At 36.0% G+C, this 25,492-nt stretch overlaps 1 protein-coding gene across 2 annotated transcripts; it reads right to left on the bottom strand.

The window, feature by feature from the left end:
- Positions 1-1,116: 1,116 nt before the first annotated feature.
- LOC121385557 (programmed cell death protein 7-like) lies at positions 1,117-24,606 on the bottom strand. 2 transcript variants are annotated; one of them, XR_005959549.1, is made up of 10 exons: positions 23,648-24,606; positions 22,565-22,708; positions 19,918-20,004; positions 10,299-10,430; positions 9,501-9,639; positions 8,159-8,271; positions 6,708-6,831; positions 4,462-4,549; positions 3,552-3,729; positions 1,117-3,482 (listed from the first exon to the last, which is right to left on the bottom strand). XR_005959549.1 is itself a non-coding variant. In XM_041516276.1 (9 exons), the coding sequence occupies exons 1-9, from the start codon at positions 24,596-24,598 to the stop codon at positions 3,609-3,611; spliced, it is 1,899 nt and encodes a 632-aa protein (XP_041372210.1). In that variant the 5' UTR covers positions 24,599-24,606; the 3' UTR covers positions 1,117-3,608. The 2 variants fall into 2 exon arrangements, 1 of the variants encoding a protein (XP_041372210.1); XM_041516276.1 differs by having other exon boundaries at positions 1,117-3,729.
- Between the last annotated feature and the right edge of the window lie 886 nt (positions 24,607-25,492).

Here is a 25,492-nt window from a genome sequence, read left to right as displayed (position 1 = left end):
CATTATTTTGTCTTTCTTGCAATATATTTTTCTTAAATTGGTAATTCTGAATCGGGTGAGCATACTCTACATTTTACATTTGGTTCCAAGGATGGAACTTTCACAACAATTAAATCCCTAATTAGCACTAATTAGAGTCTTTCTTAAGTAACCTTTCCCGCGAACTATTTTCTCTTAAGCAGTGGATTTGGACCCAGTGACATGTTCTCTACCAAATAGCAAAGGAATTTCGGATGGAACTTTCACAATTAAATCCCTAATTAGCACTAATTAGCATTTGACCTCTTCTTAAGTGCACTTTCCCGAAATATTTTTTTTCTTAAATTGGTAATTCTGAATCGGGTGAGCATATTCTACATTTTACATTTGGTTCCAAGGATGGAACTTTCACAACAATTAAATCCCTAATTAGAGTCTTTCTTAGGTAGCCTTTCCCGCAAAATATTTGTTACTTAAATTGTGGATTTGGGCTCAGTGAGATGTCCTCTAATAAGTAGCAAAGAAATTTTGGATGGAACTTTCACAACAATTAAATCCCATTTTGGGGGCAATTTCAGTAGCGTCCCCTGATTTACTCCCGCACTATATTTACTTAAGAATTGGGTTTCTGTAGTCAGTTGGAGTCCCTCTACACCTCAACCACCCTCAGACCTTTTGGAACTCTCGCAACAATTAAATCTCACCTGGCTCCCGGTCTAATAATATACCATGAAATATATACATGGTACCACACTGTTTCACGAATATTTTATTAAAATATCGAACCACACACTCACTCACAAGCAACTATGGTAGATCGTGATTTTGACAAAACCAGCTTTGATGAAAAGTGACAAGAGCTATGCACGTCTGGTAAAATAGCCTTTTGATGGTTTCGTATGGATTAATTAGCAAGCTTAACAGGTGCTGATTGAGGCGGGGGCCATGCTCCCCTCTCCTATTTGTGGTTAAACAATATTCCTTACACACCCGTTGTCTTTATTTTTGATAACACATACTTGTTGACATATATATACGTGCGCTAACATTTTAAAGACATACGACTGGTTGCTCCCGGTGATGACCAGATCAGCAATGCCATACCATCCAATGAAAAAAACCAAAACAAAAAACCGGTCGAATCGACGACTTCGTGACGTACACGATAACCGTAAATTTACTTGTTTGTGACGCATGCTCAAGTTAGCTATAAGCGCAAGGGTCGTAAATAGGTTTTCGTTGGAAATGGCATTTAAATTTATTTTAAAATCGTTTTATCTGGATATGTAGTGCAAGAAATAGAATACAACATTCGTGTCCGTTAAATACCATTTATCTTACAACTCGTTGTTTAAAAACGTATCAAATCGCTTTCGCTAGTTAGATATTTTTAAAACTCGTTGTAAGACGCTTATCCCGTCCACCTGTCATGGACCTTTCAAAAACAACGGGTTTTGGGCTCTCTCAATCCACGCCTGGTTAAAGCCACACACCCTAGTTACCAAAGTACGTACTTTTTTTCTTCTTTTTTTCCACATGAAATTAATGTATTGTTTAGGAAGCAAGTTTATAATGGACACTTAACGTACTTTGAGAAAAACAGTTTCCTACTTCCTACGTAATGCATGCCTTTGTAGGGTATGACATTTTTTGTTTTTAATTATCAAAAACAATGCATGCACTATGATACATGGGGAGAGATCACCCGATCAGTTCAGGGGCCTCAGAGTTTATTGATAAGTGGGGGTGGGTGGGGTGGGAGCAATGCCAGTGGAATTGGCCAGAGGATGGCAATTTGAGAGCCTGAAGATGTTACGGGGGTTTAGGAGCATGCTTCCCTCTAGAATATTCTGAATTTCAAGTGTTCAAATAATATATTATCAGTGCTCGGAGCACATTAATAATAACAGGGGGTGGGGTAGGATGTGTGGCGAGTGGTGTGTGTGGTGAATGTTGAGTGGTGGGTGTATGGTGAGAGTGTGGTGGCATAGGGTGAGTGGTGGGCTGTAATAAAGTACATGTAATGTAGAGGTGACCTTCACCCTCCGTAACACGAGAGATGTCAATCCATTGCCTGTGTTCATTATCATCAGTTTTTGACACTGGAGTATATTGATATTGAAGTGAAATTAGTCTGCAATGTACACCCTTTTCATATTCGAAATTGGTGCATGCCACATGCTTTATAACATGACACCTCAGTATCACTTCATTACATCAATATAAAAGTGAAAGTAGTTTCACCTAATATTTAATTAGTGTCTGACAACTAATCACTTGCATTTTATTATCAATATTAAACTGAAAGTAGTCTGTAGTGTCACTAATATCAATGTTTAACTGACGATCACAAACACTTGTCATTATGAACATGAAAGTGAAAGTAGACTGTAGTGTCACTAATATCAGTGTTCACAATCAATGAAACATTGTCATTATCAACATGAAAGTGAAAGTAGTCTGTAGTGTCACTAAAATCATTGTTCACAATCACTGAAACATTGTCATTATCAACATGAAAGTGAAAGGTAGTCTGTAGTGTCACTAATATCAGTGTTCACAATCACTGAAACATTGTCATTATCAATATGAAAGTGAAAGTAGTCTGTAGTGTCACTAATATCAGTGTTCACAATCATTGAAACTTTATCATCAATATGAAAGTGAAAGTAGTCTGTAGTGTCACTAATATCAGTGTTCACAATCACTGAAACACTGTCATTATCAATATGAAAGTGAAAATAGTCTGTAGTGTCACTGATATCAGTGTTCACAATCACTGAAACTTTGTCATTATCAACATGAAAGTGAAAGTAGTCTGTAGTGTCACTGATATCAAGTGTTCACAATCACTGAAACTTAGTCATTATCAACATGAAAGTGAAATAGTCTGTAGTGTCACTGATATCAGTGTTCACAATCACTGAAACTTTGTCATTATCAACATGAAAGTGAAAGTAGTCTGTAGTGTCACTGATATCAGTGTTCACAATCACTGAAACTTTGTCACTATCAACATGAAAGTGAAAGTAGTCTGTAGTGTCACTGATATCAGTGTTCACAATCACTGAAACTTTGTCACTATCAACATGAAAGTGAAAGTAGTCTGTAGTGTCACTGATATCAGTGTTCACAATCATTGAAACATTGTCATTATCAACATGAAAGTGAAAGTAGTCTGTAGTGTCACTAATATCAGTGTTCACAATCATTGAAACATTGTCATTATCAACATGAAAGTGAAAGTAGTCTGTAGTGTCACTAATATCAGTGTTCACAATCACTGAAACATTGTCATTATCAACATGAAAGTGAAAGTAGTCTGTAGTGTCACTAATATCTGTGTTCACAATCACTGAAACATTGTCATTATCAATATGAAAGTGAAAGTAGTCTGTAGTGTTACTAATATCAGTGTTCACAATCACTGAAACTTTATTATCAACATGAAAGTGAAAGTAGACTGTAGTGTCACTAATATCAGTGTTCACAATCACTGAAACTTTATTATCAACATGAAAGTGAAAGTAGACTGTAGTGTCACTAATATCAGTGTTCACAATCACTGAAATTTTATTATCAATATGAAAGTGAAAGTAGACTGTAATGTCACTCAATGTTTAGTACTATCAGTGTTTGACAGCCGACGCCCATGTGTCACTGGAAGGGTCACATGGTAACACCCAGCCATCTGGGATCCTGCTACGTCCTGGGAATGATTCTGGAACCAGGTACATATCCCAGCCATGTCTGTAAAACAAACAATATCACAAAACAATTAACACAATGACTGCAAAATGAACGTTAAACAACTATTAACACATTACCTAAAACTGTGTGTAGTAAAAAAAAAAACCGTATGAAACTAATTTTATTATATTTTGTAAATTTCGTGTCACAAATAAATGTTATAATATTCAATGAAAATATTATTGGAATGTGAATGTGTTTAAAAACTCTACTGTATGTTAGAACTGCTCAATATGAAAGAAACTGAGTTTTCTCTCTTAAAAAACAATTATCATGACCTCTTATCTTATATCATTTTACACTCACATGTACACGCACATGCAGACACATCCAATTCAAATTCTAACCCTGGAGTCAAAGTAGGGTCAGATCAAGATGAAAGAAAGAAAAATGTTTTATTTAACAATGCACTCAACACATTTTATTTATGGTTATATTAGGTCAGATGTATGGTTAAGGACCACACAGATAGAGAGAGGAAACCCGCTGTCGCCACTTCATGGGCTACTCTTTTCGATTAGCAGCAAGGAATCTTTTATATGCACCATCTCACAGACAGGGTAGTACATACCACAGCCTTTGATATACCAGTCGTGGTGCACTGGCTGGAATGAGAAATAGCTTATGACTTAGGAGGTGACAATGCATAAAATTAATATATGAAAAAGAATCACTTTCTTGTTTATTTACACATAAAATTGATAAATACAACTATAAAAAAAGTTGACCAACCTGATTTGAACTAGGGCATCAAAGTTCTTTTTGGCTTGAGTATAATACTGATAAAATGGATACAGATCATCGCTGGGTGATGGGACTTCTGCAACATAAAGACAAAAATAAGTATTAATGTGTAAATATATTGCTTTTATTGAATGCTGAAATTAATGATAGTTAATAATTAATAAAGTTCTTTGCCATGTAGTAAGCCCATATGAGTTGCTTTTAATTAGTTTTTATGTGTTCTAATCATTATGATTGTCGATATTTTAGAAAACAAATCTTTACAAAATAGGAATTTAAATTTACATTCAGATATTAAAAGTAAGAATAAGTATTGAAATTGTACAGGGTTTTTGCCTTAGAGTTTGGAGAGTAAAATTACTTACCCTAAAAACATTAACTTAAAAGATACATTTTTGTAATGTTTAGATAGACCAGGGCCGTAGCTAGGCTTTTTGTTTGAGGTGGGTAACTAAGTAGTTAATAGTCTAAAACTCCTTAAACAGTTCAGAAAATAATTTTCTTTAAGTTTCTATAATGCTTTCCGGATAACACCCCCCCCCCCCCCCCCCCCGCTAGCTACGGCCCTGTAGACTATAGTAAGAGAACCACTGTTTACAATTTGTTAATGTGCAGGGAAATCAATTTCCAATTTCAAAACATTTCAAACCCACAAGCCATACAATAGTGATTTTTGTATATTTTGTACATTTTACCAGTCACTGTTGATGTAAAGAGGTCACATGATTAGTTTTGTACATTTTACCAATCACTGTTGATATAAAGTGGTCACATGATTAGTTTCATACATTTTACCAGTCACTGTTGAAGTAAAGTGGTCACATGATTAGTTCATACATTTTACCAGCCACTGTTGATATAAAGTGGTCACATGATTAAGTTTCCTAAATTTTCCCAGTCACTGTTGATATAAAGTGGTCACATTAGTTTCATGCATTTTACCAATCACTGTTGATATAAAGTGGTCACATGATTAGTTTCGTACATTTTACCAGTCACTGTTGATGTAAAGTGGTCACATGATTAGTTTCATACATTTTACCAGTCACTGTTGAAGTAAAGTGGTCACATGATTAGTTCATACATTTTACCAGCCACTGTTGATATAAAGTGGTCACATGATTAAGTTTCCTACATTTTCCCAGTCACTGTTGATATAAAGTGGTCACATTAGTTTCATGCATTTTACCAGTCACTGTTGATGTAAAGAGGTAACATGATTAGTTTTGTACATTTTACCAGCCACTTGATGTAAAGTGGTCACATGATTAGTTTCCTACATATTACCAGTCACGGTTGATATAAAGTGGTCACATGATTAGTTTCCTACATTTTACCAGTCACTGTTGATGTAAAGTGGTCACATGATTGTTTCGTATATTTTAGCAGTCACTGTTGATGTAAAGTGGTCACATGATTAGTTTCATACTTTTACCAGTCACTGTTGAAAAAAAAGAAAGAAGTGTTTGATTTAACGACGCACTCAACACATTTTATTTACGGTTATATGGTATCAGACATATGGTTAAGGACCACACAGATTTTGAGAGGAAACCCGCTGTTGCCACTACATGGGCTACTCTTTCCGATTAGCAGCAAGGGATCTTTTATTTGCGCTTCCCACAGGCAGGATAGTACAAACCATGGCCTTTGTTGAACCAGTTATGGATCACTGGTCGGTGCAAGTGGTTTACACCTACCCACTGAGCCTTGCGGAGCACTCACTCAAGGGTTTGGAGTCTGTATCTGGATTAAAAATCCCATGCCTCGACTGAGATCCGAACCCAGTACCTACCAGCCTGTAGACCGATGGCCTAACCACTACGCCACCGAGGCCAGTCAGTCACTGTTGATGTAAAGTGGTCACATGATTAGTTTCATACTTTTACCAGTCACTGTTGATGTAAAGTGGTCACATGATTAGTTTCGTACATTTCACCAGCCACTGTTGATGTAAAGTGGTCACATGATTAGTTTCATACATTTCACCAGTCACTGTTGATGTAAAGTGGTCACATGATTAGTTTCATGCATTTTACCAGTCACTGTTGATGTAAAATGGTCACATGATTACTTTCGCACATTTTCCCAGTCACTGTTGATGTAAAATGGTCACATGATTACTTTCGCATATTTTCCCAGTCACTGTTGATGTAAAATGGTCACATGATTAGTTCAAACATTTGACCAGCCACTGTAACAGGTAACACTGTAACCGGTAAAACTATACTGACCTTGTTTTCCAAATAACATCTGTTGATGTTTCTTCCGTTCTCTCCTCTGCTTCTCCAAATCAATGTATTCCTTTTCTTCTTTCTCCTTCTCGAGAGCTTCAACCCAGTCGTTTTCTAACATAATCTGAAAAACACAAATAATAATCACAAGTCACTTTCAGGACTGGAAATAGCAGCCTGCAGATTAAATAAAAATACACCTATAAAATTACCAAAATATCGCACATTATTTTTCAAGAGACAGACGTATGTACGATCATCTCATTTTCCACTTAGTTGAGGCTGAGCTCGTGATTCTGTTATATTTTAATTTTATAATGCTCTAAAATACATCTCAGATGTCCTAGTTTTCCCCACACATTGTCCCAAACCTTCCACTCACCCCGTGCTGTATTATTTCATACAGGCCATATTATATATGTTATATTTTAATTTTATAATGCTCTAAAATAAATCTCAGAGGTCCTAGTTTACCACACACACTGTCCCAAACACTCGCGTGTTATTGTTATATCAAAATTAAAGCAATAATAAATATTTTCTGGCATTAGTAAAATAAAGCCAGCTGAAAACCAAACAAAGATTGACTGATCAAGTGCTGGCCATAAACAAATTGGTTTCTTGACAGCTTTTGTGACATTCTGTCTAATTGAATTAGTTCTAAAATATTACTGAAACTTCATGAGGCAATTTATTGAGACCCCACCCCCTGCCTTTCTTCTGCTAGATTGGTGCTTGAATAGTAGAATGCATTACCATTGGGATATATTTATAAAGCAATACATACACACACACAGAGAGAGAGAGAGAGAGCCAGACACAAAAACACAGAGAAGGGAGAGAGATAAAAGAGAGAGAGACAGACAGAAAGACAAAATACAGAGAGAGAGAGAGAGAGAGAGAGACAGAGATAGAGAGGGGGAGGGGGGGGGGGGGGAGAGAAACCCACTGCTAGTATATAACTACTCTACCGAAAAAAACTACCTAATGAATCTAATATGAACTTTTCCATAAGCAGGATAGCACACTTCATGGCCTTTGATGTTCCAGTCCTGAAGCACTGCATAAAACAGGAGAAAAACCCAAGGGTGTTTTCTTCGAGACCCACTGCCTCCCAGAAGAGCCCTATACGGAGCTACAGTCAACCCCTCTATAACACAGAGCCCTATACGGAGCTACAGTCAACCCCTCTATAACACAGAGCCCTATACGGAGCTACAGTCCACCCCTCTATAACACAGAACCCTATACGGAGCTACAGTCCACCCCTCTATAACACAGAGCCCTATACTGAGCTACAGTCCACCCCTCTATAACACAGAGCCCTATACAGAGCTACAGTCCACCCCTCTATAACACAGAGCCCTATACTGAGCTACAGTCCACCCCTCTATAACACAGAGCCCTATACTGAGCTACAGTCCACCTCTCTATAACACAGATATGTTCACCTTCAGTGTCTTCTCCTCTTCCAGATACAAGTCTTGTTGTTTCTTCAGCAGTTTTGTCAAATTGTCAACTGTCTTGTGAAAATCTTCATCATAGACTACCGAGGAATAGCGACCTGGAATACATTGTATAAAAGTCAGTCAGTGACAATCAGTGTCGACGTCAGACATTTTACTTTACAAGGATGGCAAACATGCAAAGTGACATCTGTCATGGCTGTATGCATTCAAGGGTATGCATGTACATTTTTGTTTTGTATGCTAATTATACAATATAAACATCAATATTTACTTATATCTGCAGTAATATTTAAAATGAATGGACTTAGTCTTGTTAGAAAAACTGAAGACTTCAGCAAGGAAAGCAACTAACTAACAAACAAACCAGAACACTGTTGGTGCAGAAAAGGAGATAAACTTATTAATCGAAATATCATATAAATACTGTTGTCTTAGGAACACAGCTATATACAGTGTATTTTAATATAACCAGATTTATTTTCTTGCAGTTTCTTTGTGTGCAGTGACTGCTCCACAACTGGTGTAACAAAGGTTGTGGTATGTCCTGTCAGTGGCATGTTGTATATAACTGAACACAGTAGTTCATGATGTGGCAGCAGCAGGTTTCCTCTCTCAATATCTGTCTGGTTCTTAACTATATATCAATGTGCTCTAGTGGTGTCATTAAACAAAACAAACTTTTTTTTACCTTTTTTTTAACCATATATCCTACACCACATAACCATAATTAAAATGTGCTGAGTGTATCGTTAAATAAAACATTTTTTCTTCTTTCACCAAAGTGAGTTTTAACAGCTCAATGGAAGGTGCAAGACCACATACATTTTTTGTTCACAAGTAACAATTAACAAAGAGAGCTGAGATGTTGATGCCCACGATAGCCTGTTGAACCTTAACTGGTGGGTGTAACACTCATCAAGTTAAAATGAAGGAAGGAAATGGTTTATTTAACGACGCACTCAACACATTTGATTTATGGTTAATTGGTGTCGGACATATTGTTAAGGACTACACAGATATTGAGGGTGGAAACCTGCTGTTGCCACTTCATGGGCTACTCTTTTTGATTAGCAGCAAGGATTCTTTTATATGCACCATCCAATATACAGGATAACACATACCACGGCTGGACCTAAAAATAGCCCAATAAGCCCACTAATGGGAATTGATCCCAAACCGACCGTGCATCAAGTGAGCGCTTTACCACTGGGCTACATCTCGCCCCCCCCCCCAATTAAAATGAAATGCACACTGATGTAACCAATTCTCTTATCAATTGTCACAACTGAATGCTCAATGTTTATATCAAGTTAAAACAGCTCACCTTGTTTTTCTGCAAAATCTTTTCGAATCTTCCTCAACTTCTGAAGTGTGTGTAACAGATCTGTTGACTTCTTAACATCTGATAACTTCTTCCGCACTTCACTCAAGAACACATCGGCTGACGCTTTAATCTCCTTGTTCTACAAAATAATTGTATTAAATTAACAAGCATTCTGAGACTATTGCTAAAGCAATACATGTCCCCTACCAGGCCCAAAAACCTTTTTATCTCCCAAGTTCAAGTGCCATAACTTTGTGCTAAAGGAGTAAATTGCTATGAAAGTCCAGTGTTCGAGATTAAAAATTTTGGGCAGTATCCCAGTTGGATACTGACATTTCAAAATCTGGTATCCTACCTGAGAATTTAGTATTATATGGCATCCCGGTGGGATACTGGGTTCTTGAAGTCTGGTATCCAAAATTAAATTCTGGTATCCCCGGCATATCGGGATACCGTTAATCTCGAACACTGAAGTCAAACCTGATTTGTAACTATACACAAAATTTCTGCTGAATATCTTAGAGCCATTACCAAAAAAAGAGCCATTACCAAAAAAAGTCAAAAATATTTATATGGGACAGACAAAGAGAGGGACAGACACAAAAAAAAAAGTTTCTTCCAGTTCATTACATGTAGTTAGACACAGCAACTGAATAATAAGTTTTAATCATGTAATTTAAAAAAGAAATGGTGCTGAAAAAAACACTTTAACCTGGTCCAAAACTGAAATATAATAAAACAGAGAAAACAGGTAATTATAAATTATAATAAGGTAATAAAAAAAGTAAAATATCACACCTGCTTTTCTTCAAGGTTTTTCTGTATTATTTGTCTTCTCCACTTATCAATGGCCTGGTGTTTTAACTCGCGATTCTCCTCCTCTCTCAGTTTGTTTTCATAATCCGCTTTTCTCTTCCTCTTTATCCGTTCCTACAATGGGAGGAAAGTTGACATGATACAGGTACTGGTGTGAAGAAAATAAAGAATTCATAACAAAAAGATACTAAGTTATGTTTATTTCCATGATTTAATCACCTCAGAAGTAACAACCGTCCATGTACCAAGCCCTTTATAAAGAACACAGTATGTGACCTAACAACAAAACTAACTACTCACCTATACTTGGTTTCTTAAAGGCATACTGTCACAGATTTAAGGACCTTATATCTCTAAAAATGGATAATAAATGAAAATTACATTAATGCTTGGAAACCAAATCTACAATGTAGTTATCACATAATCTTAACTGAACCATTCAAATCAACCATCTTGGCAATATTAGTTTTTCAATTATGGATCATTGCCAAAATTCTATTATTTTAGCTCAATAGCTCAAAACGTATTGCAGACACTTGAATTTGTTTTTGTTTTTTAAATATCAGCTTATTGGAATGAACACCTCATAATTATCTAATAGACCTACTTTTTGACATTATTAAATGTTATGGCACAAATTAATCATATTTAATTAGCTTACTAGTATTTTAGTCTGGGACAAAATCAAAATTTATCTTGTAGTTTTAACTCAGACAAACAATGAAAATTTCAATTACTACAAGGATTATTCCAAACGTTAATTAATTGGCATGTAAATATAAAATTCATATACAAACATATTAATTTATTAAATTGTAAACCCATACCATGTGAAATAACCTTTTTTGAAGTTTAATGTAAATAAAAAAAAAAAAAATTTAGTTTTTTTTTATATAAAACTGCATAGGTTAACTGTTTTAAGGCAATTCATGAAACATCCATGGTAATCTGAACGACAAAACCATAATACGAAATCAGGGCCGTATCTCTGCACAAAATGGTGGATGATTCTATCAATCTTTATCTAGTGCCTTGTCTGTAGGACAGCCACTCCTGAGAAGTTCATCCCTCTTGCACCGCCATAAAGAGGACTGCTATTCCCAGACTAATTTACCAAAACACGGGCATTTCTATCTTTTAAGGCGTTAGTCTCTTTGTACTGCATTCTAGATTACTTCAGAGACAATGCAACGCTTGTCAGATACCAAAACTGTAAACTCATTTCATAAAAATGATACGACAGGCAAGCTCGTTTAGTATTCTATATATAATGGATTTCTTTTTCAAAAAATGTTATTTGGGTTGGTATGGGTTTAAAACTTAATGTTGTTTTTTAAATATGAATTTGAACTTTATTCATTATGAAGTTGCATGCCAATTCATCGTTTTCCTTTTGACGCAAACTGACTCTATACATGGCAATTATAATACATGGTTATTCTTCAACAAAGAAAATTCTAGTTTTGATTTTCGCTGTGCAGTTAAATTGAAGGGCTAGTTGAATTTGAGAAGGGCCAGTAAGATTTGTCTTCAACTGGCCCTGCTGGCGACCATGGTATTCATGTTAATTTTCAACGCTGTAATAAGTAAGTGGCCTGTGACAATATGCCTTTAAGGTCACTATTTTGATTCAACAGTTTGGTCCATACCAGGATTTATTGGATTGCCATGAGTAAAATCAAAGTGAGCTGAAAATTAGTCTCCTGAAATGTGCTAGATGAGCAATCACCTGAAGTTTCTAATAAAATTTATTAAACATTTTATTGCAAGGCAATCAATTCCCTGCTCTTCTAAAATTTTCCATGCGAATATGGAGGGTAGTTGGAGTGAACACTGGTAAGTCTGATTTAGCTCGTAACATTTTGTCTCTTGTGTTTTGTCAAAAAATATTTCAAATACATTCTTTGACACATGACTTTCCAAACTTTATTCGAAAACAAAGATTACATTGTTATATATTACAAGACCTCATTCCTGATCATTTTACAGTACATCATTACACAGTTCCACTTGAGGAAATCCCTACCAAATTACATCACTAATACTAAATTCTAGGATTGTTTTTTTGTTTTTTTAGCCAAAAAGCAATTTTAATGCAGGATTTTCAATAATTTTATATAAAATTGAAATAGCCTTTTATTGGAAATGAAAACATAATATATATGGTCATCTCCTGATATTTGACTACAGCTTGGCATTTTTTTAATGATTTTAACTTTATTTTATCCAAAAGTTAACACAGATGAAAGATGTTCAGTAATTTTGGATTTTTAATCATCTGTACAACATTTCCCAGTATTCTGGTGTTTGTCCAAAATGTTCTATATTCTGTCCAAAACTTACGATAAGGTTTTGGCTGATGCTTAGCATACATTCTGAATGGAATGAATGAATGAATGTTTAACGACACTCCAGCACGAAAAATACATCGGCTATTGGGTGTCAAACTATGGTAATGCAAACAAATAAGACATTCTGAATGGAGGCTGCCAATGTAGACCATTATGCAACCCTAACCCTAGGACAAATCTCAGTACCGGATAATATTAAACGTTCTGGATTTTTTTTCTCTCGTAGTTAACCCACTTTCATCTTTGTTAATGTTTAATTAGTACATGTCAGACCATAGGATTTCAAATTTCTTGGGAAACTCTTTTTTCGGTTCTGTGCCTTGTGATCATGGGAACCAATCGGAAACTGTTTTAAGGTTCCATTGAATAGTCGTACTTGATATAATTATAATAATGAGAAACAAAATTTTGATTCCATGATTTTACTAACAGGCTACCAACACAGTACAGAAAACAATAGTTTCTGGGAAATCCAAGGGCCATACCTAGTGTGTGTGTGTGTGTGTGTGGGGGGGGGGGGGGGTAGCAGAAAAAATTATAGAAACTTAAAGAAAAATTCTCTTATTAACTGTTTACGGAGTTTTAGATTAGTTATTAACTACTCAGTTGCCCCTCCAAACAAAAAATCCTAGCTACGGCCCTGGAATGTATATATATTTGCCAATACAAGGTATAACTGTGAAGAAGTAATAAAGGATACAAAGCAAGGATACATATAGTAAGTGTGCATTATGTCTGCAGCTGGCAGACACTGCAAAACTTGACAAACAGTTACGAAAACAGTAAGTCCTGTTGTGTGTACTGAAACAGAAAACAAATACATGTGCATTGTGGTTGTAATTACTGATGAATTCCAGCAGGGGTGGGTGGAAATAAAGTTGTCAATCGGCCCACGTGATGTCATCACTACCGAGGGTGGGGGTGGGGGATGGGTGGAAATAAAGTTGTCAATCGGCCCCACGTGATGTCATCACTACCGAGGGTGGGGGTGGGGGGTGGGTGGAAATAAAGTTGTCAATCGGTCCCACGTGATATCATCACTACCTGGGGTGGGGGTGGGGAGAAAGGAATAAAACTAAACAAATATAAAAACATTTAAAAGGTGATATTTGCTAAATAGTGTTTTTAAAAATCATAGTGGCACGTTTGTATGTTTTATCTTGAATCAATGAACACATCAGCGAAAAAACCCACAAATTGTGTATATTTTACTTAATGGAATAAATAATATTGAAAAAGGAATAAATGTTAGCAAGTCCCATATATGTATAAAAAGTATGAGTATTCAGTACTGTGTCCTGAAAATTAATAAAAGATGACACCGCTGAAGTGTTTGACAGCCTGAACTGGCACACGTTTAGACAAAATGATTAATAACATCGTCGCTGATTGGATGAATTTGACCTCTACTGGCTCTAGAAATAACCGGTGTATGGTAGCTACTAGTATTCTGCTAACTCCCACAACAAAAAAGGTTGAAACTTTTTTTTTTAATTTTACAGTCTTTCATAGTTACTGGATACAAAACATTGAACAGTCAACAACAAATATATTTAATACATTTATAGATTATTACAGTACATTTTATGCTATTTAAAGCAGTTTGTATATCACAAAAGCCTCTTGCCTTGGACTTAGGCAACTCGACCCGACAGGGTACACAGGTGTTAACAAGACAATGATTGTAACCAGTTGCAAATTCTGGGTCCTTTGTTTTAATTGGAGTGTAATATTTGGATAGCTTCCTCATCAAGAATGAACCGGCTTCGGTGGCTTCGGTGGCGTCGTGGCAGGCCATCGGTCTACAGGCTGGTAGGTACTGGGTTCGGATCTCAGTCGAGGCATGGGATTTTTAATCCAGATACCGACTCCAAACCCTGAGTGAGTGCTCCGCAAGGCTCAATGGGTAGGTGTAAACCACTTGCACCGACCAGTGATCCATATCTGGTTCAACAAAGGCCATGGTTTGTGCTATCCTGCCTGTGGGAAGCGCAAATAAAAGATCCCTTGCTTCTAATCGGAAGAGTAGCCCATGTAGTGGCAACAGCGGGTTTCCTCTCAAAATATGTGTGGTCCTTAACCATATGTGTGACGCCATATAACCGTAAATAAAATGTGTTGAGTGCGTCGTTAAATAAAACACTTCTTTCTTTCATCAAGAATGATGTTATTGTCAACAACTGTTTAATCTGGTGACCAGCTCGACTGCTTTGAAAAATGTCTAGCCTAGTGGCAGTGGACTGACATAGCCCAGTAGTAAAGAGCTTGCTTGATGCATGGTCAGTGTGGGATCGATCCCCATCGGTGGGCCCATTGGGTTATTTCCCATTCCAACCAGTGCACTACAACTGGTATATCAAAGGCCGTGGTATGTGCTATACTGTCTGTGGGATGGTGCATATAAAAGATCCTTCGCTACTAATGGAACAATGTAGCAGGTTTCCTCTTTAACACTATACGTCAAAATGACAACATGTTTGACATCCAATAGCTGATAAATCAATCAATGTGCTCTAGTGGTGTCATTAATGATTAAACAAACCAAACTTCTGGTTAGAACAAATGTTTTTCATCCTTACTGACAAGCCATAATGGTAATTTCTTTTTACAACCTTAATATTAATCAAAGGACTAAACTACTGATTCATATACAAGTGTTTATTAATTCAGTAACCAACATGCCTTTTCTGATCAAGAAACTCCCACGATGCCATCTCTGATGTTTTTATTGTATTGAAAAGGAAGGAATTTTTTTATTTAACGACGTGCTCAACACATTTTATTTACAGTTACGGTATATGGCATCAGACATATGGTTAAGGAACACAGATATAGAGAGGAAACTCGCTGCCACTTCATGGGCTACTCTTTTCGATTAGCTGCAAGGGATCTTTTATATGCACCATCCCACAGACAGGATAGTACATACCACGGCCTGTGTTACACCAGTTGTGGAGCACTGGCTGGAACGAGAAATAGCCCAATGGGGCCACCGACGGGGATCGATCCTAAACCGACCACGCATCAAGCGAGTGCTTTACCACTGGGCTGCATCCCGCCCCTGTATTGAAAAAGTCATATCGTTTCAAGGCTCCACTTCATTTCCATCATATTACTGGTATTTGTAACTTCCTTGAACATTACTGAATTATCTAGATCAGGAATCTATAAACGGAATCCATTATCTAAAGATCGTCTGTAATTGGTCCTTTGAAATGAATGCATGTAATTGAAAAATCAATAGGAAGAAATATGTAATGTAAAATCTAATGGTTGATTCATTAGTGTTAAAATAAATTAAATAGAGATAGATGAAAAACTTAAGAGTGTTTTAAGTTTAACAATGAACTAAACAAATTACAGAACTAGTAACACTATATAAAGACTATATATTACACTAATTTTGTTTTTTTAAAAGCAAGAAAATATCGAACATAATATATAAAAGTGCTTAAAATTTGCATATACCATCACGTAATTATAATAAATCTTTATGAAGTTCAATGTAAAAATATCTGGAAATCTGTAATTCCATCTACCCACCCCAAAAAAAAACTAACTTTCCCTCCAAGACCAGATGTAATAACTGCTCCATGGAAACGTATGTCTTGACCAAAGGCAAACCGTTTTATGGCTGGGAACTCAGTCCGAGTTGACTTATCCCACCTGTTAGATTGTCTTAACTCAGAATCATGAGTTATGGTACTGGTAATTCATTTGATTGAAATAGGTTATGACCAAAAACATGCATAGCTTTCCTTTAAGTTGAACCATTTTAAATACTGTATATTCTTATCCGACACACTTTTGACATAAAATATGTTTTTATATGACATGTCACATTTAGAGGTCCACTTTAGAGACCTGTGGATATATGCTCCATGGCTATGACCTGGACATCAAAGCCATTACTTATACAGAAACATATGTTGGAGATCACTTTAGAGACCTGTGGATATATGCCCCTACGGCTAGAACCTGGACGTCACAGCCATTACTTATATAGCAACATATGTTGGAGATCACTTTAGAGACCTGTGGATATATGCTCCATGGCTATGACCTGGACATCACAGCCATTACTTATATAGCATTTAATGACACATTCAACACATTTTATTTAGTTATATGGCGTCAGATGTATGGTTAAGGATCACATAGATATTGAGAGAGAAAACCTGCTGTCACCACTTCATGGGCTACTCTTTTTCAATTAGCAGCAAGGGATCTTTTATATGCACCATCCCAGACAGGATAGCACATACCAAGGCCTTTGTTATACCAGTCATGGTGCACTGGCTGGAACGAGAAATAGCCCAATGGGCCCACCGACAGGGATTGATCCCAGACCGACCATTCATCAAAGTAAAGTTTGTTTTATTTAACGATGCCACTAGAGCACATTGATTTTTTATCTTATCATCGGCTATTGGACGTCAAACATATGGTCATTCTGACACTGTTTAGAGGAAACCCGCTGTCGCCACATAGGCTACTCTTTTTGCAACAGGCAGCAAGGTGTGATGAAAAGCTACTTGTAACTGCAATCACAGTAAATAAATTTTATTTAAAAAAATGTTCAAATTTATTTTAAACCAGTTTTTGGGGATATGTGGGGAAAAAAAACCCAACCCCAAAACACCTTCATGGCTGTTGAATACAATTTATCGTATAAGTTATATAACTTGTTTTGAAAACATATCCTAAGGTCAACAAAATTACTTTTCACACCCTTGTTTTGGCTTCGTGTACAATAAATAAAACATATCCAACTGTAAATTTTGAAGGTTATATTTGTTGTGTACGAAGCCAAAACAAGGGTGCAAAGTTTGACTGTCGTCAATCTTAGATTCCAGCTCATTAAGATACATTCAATATTTTCCAAAACAACTCAGAAGATAAGTGATAGAAAATAATAACTCAAGTCGTATTCTCTATATACATGTATTAGGCCAGTGCCACTATACAAAGTAACAACTTGGGAAATGAAGGTGTGGTGCCTATAATAGCCTTCATGAATGAACTGACAGCTACATATTCAATTACAGCTGCATTATGAACCTGCATTGAGATGAAGATAAACAGGTGATGTGCAACTATAAAGTTTAATCAAGTTTCGTTGGGCTAGGATTTATAGTTTACAACGTAATGTTGGGGATAAAAGCAATGTTCATGTTGTTGCCGTTGCAAGACAAAAACACAAAAAATACACAAAATGTAGTAAACACCAAAAAATGTGACAATAAGCCTTCAAATGTAGTTGACAATACCCACTGATAATTAAATCATACATATATTTTGTACATATGGATTAGTATATTAAAACTGTAGTTGTCTTTGTGTTTAAATTAATTTAGTGAAGTACATGTTGTTGGATAGGGAGGTGAGACTGCACCTTTAAGTCAAGATTGTTTAACCCTTTCAAGACCAAGTTATTTTTTTCCCCAGACAGTGCTTATTTAAAGACTTTTAACATACATTAACAGTTTTGGTAATTTCACCAGTGTTTCAGAGCAATCAAACAAATTTATCCTTTGTTAATTCACAACAACCGTCAGACCTTTCACCATCATTTCATTCATTATATAACTGCTGAGAAAACCTGACAGAGACTTGGGGTGTAATTTTCAAGGATGTGAGAGGAGCTGGAACAAAAAAGCTTACTGTGGCCGGGGTCCAGGGAGGGCCCCTGAAGGAAAATTGTTATTTGCAACCCCTGGAACTGCAAAAAATTGCATTCAATGCTAACAAATCTAAACTGGTTATAACATATAATATCAGTGTCTGCACTTAAAACTTTTTTTTTTGAGTTGCCATCCGGGCAAGTGGTGAAAGCAATTTCACTTGCCCAGATCTATTTTCACTTGCCCGAATAATATTTTCTAAAAAAAACAACAATATTGCAACAGATTATAAGAGAAAACATTTATTTTGAGTATTTTCCTGCACAACCAACCCACTCTTTAAATAAATAACAGACATGCCACTGTGACTCCCCACTGTCACTGGCAATACATTTGTGGTATTTCCGATTATATAATTTCCAACAAACAAAGATGCTTGCGTTCACCAAATGTTGAGCACTGGTATAACCCCCCCCCCCCCCCCCCCCCCATCTCAATGAAATAATAATTTAAAAAAACCCCTAAAATATAATGTTCAGTGAATACGATCTATGACGTGTACACATAACCAGGGCTGAATCTTGTCAACATGAATTTGTGCCCAATTTTACATGCCACTTAACTTACCGTACACCTATTCTTATATTGGGCATATGTTTATATGTAAAAGCAGACCTACACTTTTTCATGGTGCAAAGTAGGCTACATAGCTGTACTTTTATTTATTTATTAATTATTGATTTAAATTTAAAAAAATTAAATCGGTCGCCAGGCGGGCAACCTTACTGTGGGTTTTCAGTCGCCCGTCGTCGTTTTCAGTCGCATGGGGCGATCGGGCGACCGTTAAGTTCGAACACTGTAATATAAGGCACACATCATAAACTTGAAACCGTGAAAACATGCAAATGAACCTTGTGTGGTCAACAGTATTGAACATCATGTTTTTGTTGTTTTAGACGAAATGGAAAAGCACATTTATGCGTAGCTCTCACATCCCTGAATTTTACATAACTTTAGTTTACTTGCCACAATTGACAATCGGAAAAAATCCTGACATTTTTCACTGTATAACCATTAACACATATGAGATTTTTGTGAAGAGATACAATTCTGAGTAAAGGGATGTAACTCTGGTGAAGATGCTACCAGTACAAATTGTATGCTAAATGCAGGGACCATTTACATTTATCATCTGGAAAGGGTTAATTATACAAAATATTCTGAATTCCACTGAAAATGCACCAGTCAAGTTTGCAATTGCAAAATAAATACTAGAAGAAAATAATAAGAGGAGCCTTTAACTGACTTTGTATGAATGGATGGATTCTGGTGGGAAATAAATAACCCTAAAATTGTGTACAAGTGTTACGGTTATTGTGTTTTATAGCAATCTCACACATACAATAACAACTTAAAATTGGGTGTTGTGTTTTCAGTGAAGTTCAGTAGACGTTGTAATGAATATCAACTTGATTAATTATTCACTGTATTCCGTCATGGCTCTAGGTATTTTCCATAGTTTATTAATTTGCATTAGAAGATTTATGGTTATAATTTAATCAAAATACATCTTCCAGGTGTCAATTAATTCCTAGTTTTGAATGACTGAGAAAGAAAGAAACAAACCCTTTTCTTTGATCTTGCCAGAAGTTTCAGTTCTAAGCTGTCTACGGCTTCGTCTGTTAACTTCTTCTGTTCATTACACAACTGCATCTACATCATCAAACAAACAAGTATTTTAACTATATTATACTATTTTAACTGATTAGGACATCCGTAACTTGAACACACATTTATTTAATACAGTTTATCCACTCATCAACTGTCCCATATACTGTATACATACATCAGAAAAACACCTAACCAGAGATTAATATTTTTATCTATTAAGATAATTGTCTGCAAACTAAACATTTATTAATCATCAGTTATAATAAGCCTACTGGATATCATACATCCGTAATTCACAGGAAAGCCATTACATTTTCCCCATTATCATCAACTCCAGGGATCTTTTATATGCACTTTCCCAAGGACAAGGCATCACATACACATAACTTGTCCTTTGACAAACTCCTGAATAGTCATGAAATCAGGGCTAGCTCTGGGTCAGCAGAACATTTTACCAAATTATGTATTAAACTTTAAAAATTGCAATTACTACAAGAAACTATTTTACCAAATTATGTATTAAACTTTAAAAATTGCAATTACTACAAGAAACTATTTTGCCAAATTATGTATTAAACTTTAAAAATTGCAATTACTACATGAAACTATTTTGCCAAATTATGTATTAAACTTTAAAAATTGCAATTACTACATGAAACTATTTTGCCAAATTATGTATTAAACTTTAAAAATTGCAATTACTACAAGAAACTATTTTGCCAAATTATGTATAAAACTTTAAAAATTGCAATTACTACATGAAACTATTTTGCCAAATTATGTATAAAACTTTAAAAATTGCAATTACTACATAAAACTATTTTGCCAAATTATGTATTAAACTTTAAAAATTGCAATTACTACAAGAAACTATTTTGCCAAATTATGTATTAAACTTTAAAAATTGCAATTACTACATGAAACTATTTTGCCAAATTATGTATTAAACTTTAAAAATTGCAATTACTACATGAAACTATTTTGCCAAATTATGTATTAAACTTTAAAAATTGCAATTACTACAAGAAACTATTTTGCCAAATTATGTATTAAACTTTAAAAATTGCAATTACTACATGAAACTATTTTGCCAAATTATGTATTAAACTTTAAAAATTGCAATTACTACAAGAAACTATTTTGCCAAATTAAAATCAAATTTGCCAATTATTTTTGAAATTCACAATTGGCGAATTTGGCGAGTGCCAGAGCTAGCCCTAAATGTTCAAGACGCCATTCAATCAGTCACTTGCTAGGTTGGGTTTTGAGCATAGATGAATGTGATATGATACAAGATGATGGTACCAGTCAAGCTGTTAAGTCGTTTGCGAGCACTGAGCATCTTCCTGTACAAACCACTGGTAGAAGACAACATCATGACAACTCACCCCATTATCTAGACCAAATAGTGTAGAATACATACTGTCATATTGTCAATAAATAGTATTTGTGATACCTAACGTGATTAAAATTAACGAACTCTTCAACTGCAAACGTGTCAGTACTCTTTAAAACAGTGTGAATTTATTAACATTATAAATAGCAACTTTTCCTCCTGAAAACCTATTTCATTTGCCTTTATTTTAAGTTATTGATTTTTTTAAAATGGTATCTATTTATGTTCATATATTTAATATAGAGATATGAATATTGCAATCTTGGCGTATGTATATATATATTTAATAGTTATATGTTAGGGAACACTTTGTTCAGTATCACGTCATGATTCGCTACACAAGTTTCAGAGATCGTTATACAATTTTAACACATTAAACAGTAGATGCTAATCAATTTTCAACTCAGTTCAGGACTAGAAATATCGCTGACCAAGATTTGGAAAACAAAATGTTCCCTGTATGTATACAATCTTCTAATGCTACCGGTTGGTGGCCTTGAGCAAAATAAAGATGTTTTGTTCATACTGTAGTCACAACAGACGTCGCTATGAAAAACATTTGAGGAGTTATTAACTAACTTACATGTAGATCGTGGACAGCCATTTAATATTTTACAATACTGACATGATACAATATAATTTCACATGCTAAGAGGAGTTAAAAATTACTCCCCTTGAACTAGTCTCAGGGGAGTGATGGTGAGCGAAAGTTATACCTCACCTTAAATGGAGGGTCTATCAAGATGAAGTGCTGTAGATGTTTTATGATACAATAGATGTGCAGGGCTTCTAGAATTTTTTTATAAAATCCACTAGCCATGGGATCAGTGCTTTTAAAAATTTACTAGCCACGATTAACAATTCACTAGCCCTACTTTACTTTAGTTAATACAGTTTTACTAAATAATAGTAATAGTCAGATATGTCACCTAAAGAGGGACGTAGAGCTTAAAACCACCAACATTGGGAGGTGGGGTGGGGGCAGGATATTCATATTTACAAAATAGACTTAACTGCAATATTGGACCTAAAAACAAATCACTAGCCATCGGGCATGGCAATAATAGTTATTTACTAGCCGAACATTGAATATCACTAGCCACGGGAGTGGGGCAACCATAATCTAGAAGCCCTGACATGTGTTTGTTCCAATGCCTGTAAAACGGTTTATACAGTGAAAACAATTTTAGATATATATAGACTCACCTTAGTTGCCTCGGCAACCATCATTTCATGCTGCCACGTTGCTGGGTCTGCTGAATCGGAAATGGTCTGGAGGAGCTTCTTCTGTTTCTGTAGAGTTGCCAGCAAAACCATGCTGTTTTGAATTATGTCATGGGCCTCATATATCTACAAAAAAATGTGTATACAACCGGTATATCACTGGCATAGGAAGGTGCCAAAAAGTGTGGGGAAGGGGGCACACACACACACATATATAAATATATATAAAAACATTGCTGCTGCTACATACCCCTCTTTGCCCTCCCCACTTCCTGTGCCAGTGCATACATTATATATTAAGACCATGCTGTTTTGAAGAAATTCATGTTTCTCACTGATCTACAAGTACAAGAAAGTTTATGTACCACACAAATAAGACATGTACCATATATACAGGGCTTCATGTTTTTGAATATCATATGCTTCACTAAGCATTAAGATCACCGTAAGCCCATAAGGTGGTTATGCGTGTGAGGTGATCCAAATGTTAAAGACTGCTTCATTGCTGGCTTATTTTGACAAACCCAAGTATAGTGATAGTTACATTTTTTATTCAGTTACAGCACAAATTCCTGTTTACCCTGTACAAATTGTTTTGTCCTGTCTGAAAGACCAACACCAATTCCAGATCATTTGAATTTAGTTTTTTCTGGTCTTTTATGTATATGTTACATTTTATTATTGTGTATGGTAAGATATTATATGTACAGTGAAACCCTTCTAAACTGGACATTTATGTAATCAAGTAGTAAGTCTAGTACAGAGGAAGGAAGGAAATGGTTTACTTAACAACGCACTCAACACATTTTATTTACAGTTATATGGCGTTGGACATATGGTTAAGGACCACACAGATACTGAGAGAGGAAACCCGCTGTCGCCACTTCATGGGCTACTCTTTTCGATTAGCAGCAAGTGATCTTTTATATGCACCATCCCATAGACAGGATATCACATACCATGGCCTTTGATGTACCAATCGTGGTGCACTGGCTGGATGTAGTAGAGATTCTAAATCTATACTGATCAAAGGGTCCAGTTTTGAGGGTTTCACGGTGTATGTACCTTCAACTTTTTAGCGTCTGTAGCTTTTTTACCCAATCTTCCAATCAGCCAATTTGCAATCCATCTTTCATCAATGTCCTTTTGACATTGACCAGTCGGCTTATTGGAAAATAACATCCCTTGATCATGTTGATGATGATCAATAGAGGTCCGATTTGACTGTCCCGCTAATTTGTTATGTTGAAAATACAACACATCTGGGTGACCAACACTTTGTGTTGCTGGGGGCGCACACATAACATTTGGGCCAACTAGGAGTGGTGGTGGTTGTTGAGATGCCTGTCTTGGTGGTGGTAAAGAAAATGGTAGTGGAAGAGGTGGTGGATGAGATGGTGGGGGACGTACAGGTGGTTGTGCGTGCATCATTTGAATAGATGTTGGACCAGAATGCCTTGATGAATAATTAACAGGTGGCTGCATAGGGTTCATTCTGTGGGCATCCAATGGAGGAGGACCTGTCTGGGATAGAGATTGATGTGGAAATGGATGTTCATATTCAGCTGCATTTCCTCTATCTTCTGGCGGAACGGGAAAGTTGGAATTCGGGGCTTTATGTGGAAAACGGAGGTTGAACGGCTCAAAATGTGTTTGCTTGGGAAAATAACTTAATTGCCTTGTGTTATTCATTGGCATTCTGACATCAAGGGAAGGAGTTTGAACATCAGGAGGTCGTAGTCCAAAAGCCTGAAAAGGCACATGCTCCGAATTTGTCGGACTAAAATGGTCGGTTGTGGGGTTTACGTGGGACTCATTTCTCCATCTCGGATTTGGAGCATTCATCTCTTGCTGCCCCATTAAATTACCACTTGTCACATTTTGATTCATTGGCCATGGGGTGTTACTTGAAGTATGCGAACCAAAATGAGTGTCATGTGTTTCATTAAACTGTTCTCTGGCATTTTGCATTCCTGGAAACCGCTTCTCATGATTAAACCGTCTTTCATCCTCCATTTGTTCGTTTGCTAATCTCTTTCCTCTTTTTAGTTGGAGCACCATCGACACAACAGAATACGTTTTTCAACTTATTTTATTTCTTTTTTTTATTACTAGCATATTTTATTGTTATTACTTTCATACAGATAAGAAAAAAATATAAATATGTAGAAAAACGATGCTTGAACAACTTTGGTCTAATTTCTACAACTATTTAGGGTCTACTTTAATCAACTAGCTGTTAACAATACTGAGTAGGTGTAAATTATGTAATATATGGTAGTTCCAAATATATAAACGTAAAACACAATTATAAAAGCATAAGTGTAGTTTTATTTCTATTTCTGAGCTGGCAAATCTGTCAAGCAAAAATTGGACAAACAAGGATTGGAATATAGAGTTGAACAGCCAGAGTCAAAAGCCCAGAAAGAATGGGAAAAGGACAGTGTCCATATATTTATAACTGAACATAGCAGACATACATGGGTCTAAACATACACACACAGACAACACACACACACACACACACACACACACACACACACACACCACACGCACACGCACACGCACACACACACCCTCTGTCCGTCCGTCCCTCCCTCCTCTCTCTCTCTCTCTCTCTCTCTCTCTCTCTCTCTCTCTCTCTCTCTCTCTCTCTCTCTCTCTCTCTCTCTCTCTCTCTCTCTCTCTCTCAGACTGACTCATCAGTGAATAGTATTCAGATTTAGTGAAACGTTTTTCTGTGCCACCTTTTCTCTTTTGTTTTGCCTTAAGGAGTGGATCGTAATGTTTTCCACATTCTAACAATGGACTTACGTCTAGCCTCGTTAATGTGACATATGCAAGTACTCACAAAACTCATAACCTCACTACCGGTGGTTGTTAGTGACGTGAGACAGCCAAACAATGTTA

The sequence above is a fragment of the Gigantopelta aegis genome, chromosome 2, assembly GCF_016097555.1.
Source record: "Gigantopelta aegis isolate Gae_Host chromosome 2, Gae_host_genome, whole genome shotgun sequence".
NCBI lineage: Eukaryota > Metazoa > Mollusca > Gastropoda > Neomphalida > Peltospiridae > Gigantopelta > Gigantopelta aegis.
This window is presented reverse-complemented; position numbering and strand designations above follow the sequence as displayed.